Source organism: Wickerhamomyces ciferrii, contig 00239 (genome assembly GCF_000313485.1).
Source record: "Wickerhamomyces ciferrii WGS project CAIF00000000 data, strain NRRL Y-1031 F-60-10, contig 00239, whole genome shotgun sequence".
Taxonomy (NCBI): domain Eukaryota; kingdom Fungi; phylum Ascomycota; class Saccharomycetes; order Phaffomycetales; family Wickerhamomycetaceae; genus Hansenula; species Hansenula ciferrii.
The window spans coordinates 26261-32292 of record NW_011887501.1 but is presented as its reverse complement, the minus strand read 5'-3'; the positions used below and the strand labels follow the sequence as shown (position 1 = coordinate 32292).

The 6032-nt window shown below is 32.4% G+C and overlaps 2 protein-coding genes across 2 annotated transcripts; one reads left to right on the top strand and one right to left on the bottom strand.

The window, feature by feature from the left end:
• Positions 1-1791, bottom strand: BN7_5912 (amino acid permease; the record flags this gene model as incomplete). The annotated part of the gene is made up of 1 exon (XM_011273529.1): positions 1-1791. One exon carries the CDS (start codon positions 1789-1791, stop codon positions 1-3), a length of 1791 nt encoding a protein of 596 aa, XP_011271831.1.
• Positions 1792-4565: 2774 nt separating this feature from the next.
• On the top strand, positions 4566-6032 carry BN7_5911 (uncharacterized protein; the record flags this gene model as incomplete). Its single annotated transcript, XM_011273528.1, has 1 exon — positions 4566-6032. The coding sequence occupies one exon, from the start codon at positions 4566-4568 to the stop codon at positions 6030-6032; it is 1467 nt and encodes a 488-aa protein (XP_011271830.1).

The following is a 6032-nucleotide window of genomic DNA, read 5'->3' as shown; positions in this document are numbered from 1 at the left end:
TTAGAAAAGTATGTTCAAAATCTTCTTCATTGGATTACCTTTCATTTGTTCTTCTAATTCTAAATCTTCTTGTTTTATTATATCTTGATCAAAGACGGTTCTGTCTTTAACCAAATCAATTTCTGATGCAGGGATAAATAAAATCCAATTCTTGGTATAAATTTTATGACCAAAATAAAAGAAGAATAACACAACAACACCTAAATAATTTTGGAAAAAGTTGACGATATCCGTTTTACCATCTTTACCAATTGGGAATAATGCAACCCAAAATTGTGCAACAATAATTAAGATATTAACAATCATAGCATAATATGAAGTCCAGATACCACCTTTACAAACAAAACCTAATTCATTAAGACTGAAACCTTGAGCTTTCATACCTGCTCTGAAACGGATATGACTCATACAGATTGTTGTCCATGTAAAGATACCAGACAAACCAGAAATTGATAATAACCAAGTGAAAATGTTGGATTGATTTTCATAAGCTGCAATAAAACAGAACAAACCAACAATACTTGAAACCATCATAGCTCTTAATGGTCTTTCATTCTTATCAACGAAATCAAACCATTTTGGAGCAAAACCTTGTTGAGCTAATGAATAGAATGTACGAGCAGATGAATATAAAGCTGAATTACCAACAGATAGCACAGCTAATAAAATAACAGCATTGATCATATGAGGAACAATTTTAATACCATATGTTTGGATAGCAATGACGTATGGAGAGACTGGAGCACCTGTTGCATCTGATGAACCCATTAATTCATTTGAGTCATATGGAACTAATAAACCAACAACAATAATTGAGACGAAATAAACGATTAAAATTCTATAAAAGATAATCTTCATAGCAGTTGTAATTGATTTTCTTGGATTTTTCATTAATGAAGCTGAAAGAACAGCGAATTCAGTACCACCTAAAGAAAAAGCTGAAGTAACAAAAGTTGCACAAACACCTTTGAACCCATTGGCAAATGCACCTGGGTTACTCCAGTATTTACCACCAATGTAACCTTGATTATGAATATGACCACCTGTATTAGTATCAATGATTAAACCCAAGATGATGAAACCTAAAATCATTGAAACTTTAAAAGTATTAAGAATAAATTCAGCTTCGGCATAACCTTTAGCACCAACAAAATTCACAACAACAATTAAAACATAAAAAATCGCAACGAAAATATCAGCATTAACAGAATCATTCCAAAATTTAATTGTCATTGAAGCAGTAACTAATTCCAAAGGTAAAACAGTAAACCAATTTATAGCATAATTCCAAGCAACTGCAAACCCCAATGAAGGATCAACTAATTTTGCACAATAAGCATTATAATTACCAGTTAAAGTTGAATAAGCGACTGATAATTCACCAGCAGCCCACATTGTAGAAAACATCATGGTACCAATGATGATATATGAAACAATTAAACCAGCTGGGCCACCTTTTGCTAATGCACCACCATTACCAACTAATAACCCTGTACCACATCCACCAGCAACGGCAATCATGGCAACATGACGAGTTTTCAATTTTTTCTTGACTTGAGCACCTTTATTTGTTGTTTGAGATTCAGTATCATTTACTAAATGAGCTATTGAAGATTCATCTTCTTTTCTTTTAAAAGAATCTTTAAATTCTTCCCATTTTGTTAAATTTTTTGGTGATGGTTTTTGATAAGTTTCAAAATTTGCTAAATCTGATGAATCAGTTTTAGGATCTAAATCATCCATTGGATAGTCTAAAGGAGGAGATTTCTTTATATCTGAACTTGACGACATTGTGACATGGATTGTGTGTTGTATTTATAAAAGGTATATTTGATCTAGGTGTTTATTTTTTTTTTCAGTTTTAATGTGTGACTATATGTATGTGTGTTGAATATGTATGTTTGAATATTGATGATTGAGAATAATATAATATAATTGAATATTGATGTATAGAAACTTAGTACAAATGCAAAATAATATAGTTTTATAAATATTTGATGAATGTCTAAGATATAGTATGAAGGAAAAAAAATGGATACTCCTTGAGTTTTATGATATATTTTTGAATAATTTTTTAAGATGATTGATTTTTAACCCACAATTATCGTGTATTAATCTAAGAAAATTTTAGAAACGGGAGAGGAAGAGGTACTATGAGAGCCGAAAATAGGATAGACGTTGATCGTGCAATGATTTCTTATCTCTGATCTGAATTTGAATGACCTCCAAATTTTGATTACAACTATACGTAGGGCATTTCCAACAGAATTGAAATTTGGGCGAGTATAATTTTTTCTTTTTCGCAGAGAAAATAAAGTTAAAATTTTCAACGGTCGGGAATAACCTTTACTGGGCGTAATTGTAGGCGAGTACAATTGAATGGTAAAAGATTATAAGGAAGAAATAGGAACTTTCAGGAAGTTTAACCAGTAAGTTAATTGTAATGTGTCATTACGTTTTAGTACTAGTATTATAGATCGACTTCTTCTCCACTTTAATCTGTTGTTGCCAGTTACCAGCTTTAAACTTTTGCTGACTGATTAAAGTTCAGAATTCAGATTCGTTCATATTAAATTCTCAGAACCTGTCAAGTAGAATATAGCCGACCGGGTATATGAGAAACAGGTAGTGATAGACGATTTGAGTTTCGTCATAAAGTAAAATTCTTGCTTAGTTGACTTATATTTGATTAATATCACTTTGAAGTGTGTCTAAAACTTGATATCTTGTGCTGATATTGATAGTACAAGTTACTAGATATCTTGTTCCCAATCGTCTATGACTTCTACAGATACACCCTTGTCTCCAGAGATTCCGTCTTCTCCTAATAGTTTGTTGTTTTGTTTGATGCCTTGTATATGCGGTCCGCGAATTAGTGCTTTGAACTTTTTGAACTTTTGAATACTTTGCCACTTGCAAGTTGCAACTTGTGAATTTTGATGGGAATCTCTACTTATAAGAATAACACACGCTACATGATTTCATCGTACCACCGATAAACTTGATAAGTGATAGAACTGATAACACAGGATACTTTAGCGATTGGGGGTTATAAGTTATAACTTAGTTACTTATCATAAACGGAACTTCAAATGGAACATGGAAGTTTGGAACATGTAATTATGGGTAAATTCTCCGATGAAAACTGGTAGATTAAATCTGACACATTTATCTATTAATTACAGTGGCACAATTATTGGGTAGTACGAGTAGTAGACCAGGACCGGCCCTATACCGCCGCTCTGAAGAAATCAGAAACCTATATACTAGTGGTTTGAACTTTGAAGTTTGAACTTGTGTCATTAATTACCCCAGACTACTTACCTCAAAGGTCACCAAAAAGGTGGAATCATTTGGATGGCACTGACACGTATATGGCACTATTAGTGAGGATATATGTGGTATATACTTTCTTTAAGATTTTGAAATTTGAACTAATCACAATTGCGTACAAATTTGCGTGGTTCGGTTTAAGTTTAAAGTATGCGAATACACGTCTTATAATTAACCACTTATGATTAAGATAGATGTCAACTTTAACGATTGGCATACTTGGGGTCATTCAGGGTGGAATACATTTATACGATACAATAAACATCATCAACGTTGAATGTGATACCGTGATCATGTCGAAATAAACATTAAACGACAACATCTGATACATTAGAGTGGTAAATTGTAATAGATAGATCAAAGATTTCAATATTTTTTTTTGATTTCCACCCGATCGTGAGACCCGAAGAATTTAACGTCTCCTGGAGTATATCTTCATTATGAATTTGATTCTGATGTTCGAGCTTCAGCTATCAATGTGATCTAACAGTGTTCAATCCTGAATCCTATTTGACTAGACTTTTCAAGATTCTAGGTTAAATTTTACACCTAGAGATTGTGGAAATTTTCAAAAAGGTCAAGAAAAAGACAGCATTGAACCACAAACCACAGCTTAAGAAACGCCTAGATAATATAGTATACTAGACACTGAGCACTCTCACAAAAGCTCATTTCTACATTGAATATCACACTTTACAAATCACCACATCTCAATAATATTTTTCCATTTATCATGTTGTCATAGAGTCATAGAGTCATAGATCTAAGGCCTCCGTTATTTAATATAGCGCCACTCTTTCAAACTCAAAATTCAAGATGCAAATAATTAATTGAGAAGTTACTGTTTGACAAAATCAACAGTTTGAGGTACAACAATGGTTCTGTAAAAACTGGTAGATTTCAGGTTGACAAAGAGATATCATACTATACAATTGCACATCACAAACGCCTGATATCAATGATTAATTCAATAGATATTCATTTCAAATCTATGAATGGAAATATCCACAGCGGAAAGCCACAACAATATGACCTCTTGGTTACAATATCAACGTTATATTTTGGGCCTTGAGCCGATCAGTTGTACACTAGTGGCAACTTGTCACAATGAATTTATTAAAAGACCGTTTTACACAGTTTTACCGTTTCTTAATCTTGGTATCATCTTTAATCTTCAATATATTTAACGTTAATCCGGTGATTCTTTGTCTTATCATTAATTTTCCATTTCAATGTCCTATAGAGCTTTGAATCAACTGGAGCCCAATAGCAATAACAATAAAATGGTTTCAAAATTCACAAAGATTTATAGAGCTACTTATACACAAGCTCATATTATTGGATTTGTTTCATTTACTCAACCAGGTATTTGGTCTGCTATTGCAAATTTGGGTGCTGGTGGGTTACAATCTGTAAACACTGCAAATATTGCAAATGCTATTTTATTTGGTATCATGTTTGTAACAGCTCCTTTATATGCTATATTAATTAATAAAATAGGTTTGAAACTAATTCTTGCTTGGGGTACTTTAGGTTATGTTTTTTGGAGTGCTGGTTTATATCAAAATTCTAAAGATGGTACTGAATGGTTAATCATGTTTGGTGCTGTTACTTGTGGTATATCTGCTAGTGCATTATGGTCTTCTGAAGCTACTGTTGCTATTCTATATCCAGATGATAATCAAAGAGGTAAATTTGTTGGTACATGGCAATTATGGAATAAAGTTGGTGGATTAATTAGTGGTGCAATTACAGTCGCATTGAATTTTAGAAATGGATCAGCTGGTGGTGTTTCATTGAATACTTATATTGTCTTAATTGCACTTCAATGTTTAGGTTTACCTGTATCATTATTGTTATCTTCACCGGATAAACTTATACGTAAAGACGGTAAGAAATTAAAATCAAATTTAACACAAGAATCATGGAAATCAAGATTTAAAACACTATGGAGAGTTTTTTTAACAAAAGAAGTATTATGTCTTACTCCATTATTCATTTCAAATGTTTGGTTCAATACTTGGCAATCAAATTACATGACACATCATTTCAGTGTTCGTACAAGAGCTTTAAATTCATTACTTACAGCTTTAATTAACGGTGGTACTGATGTTGTTGCAGGTATATTACTTGATATTAAAATGAGAAGATCCATAAAAGTTAGAATTTCTTGGGCAATTACCGCTTCGATATTGGTTGGATTTTTCATCTATAGTTTAGTCATTCAACACGAGTTTGATATTAATCCAGAAGAAGGTATTGACTGGAAAGGTAATCCAAGATATGCAAGAAGTTTCATTCCTTTCCAAATCTTCAAAATTGGTGGTGAATTAGTTTTCAATTGGGTTTATTGGGTTATTGGAGCTTATCATTTCCCACCATCTGATATTCCATATGTTTCAGGTATCATTAGATCATTTGAAAGTTTAGGACAATGTTTAGGTTTTGTTGTTGGGACTGTTAATACAAATGATATGACAAATTTAGCAGTTGCAGCTGGTGTTTTCTTTCTTTCTATTCCATCAACAACTTATATCGCATGGCAAGTTGATGATGAACCTGTTGAAAAAGATAAATTGGAATCTGAAACTGAAGGTTCTTTACACAGTGAAAATGAAGATCATGCTGAATCAGGTGAAGTGTTAGATCAATCTAGTAAAAATAATTTGATTGAACGTGTCAATACTTTATCTGATTGA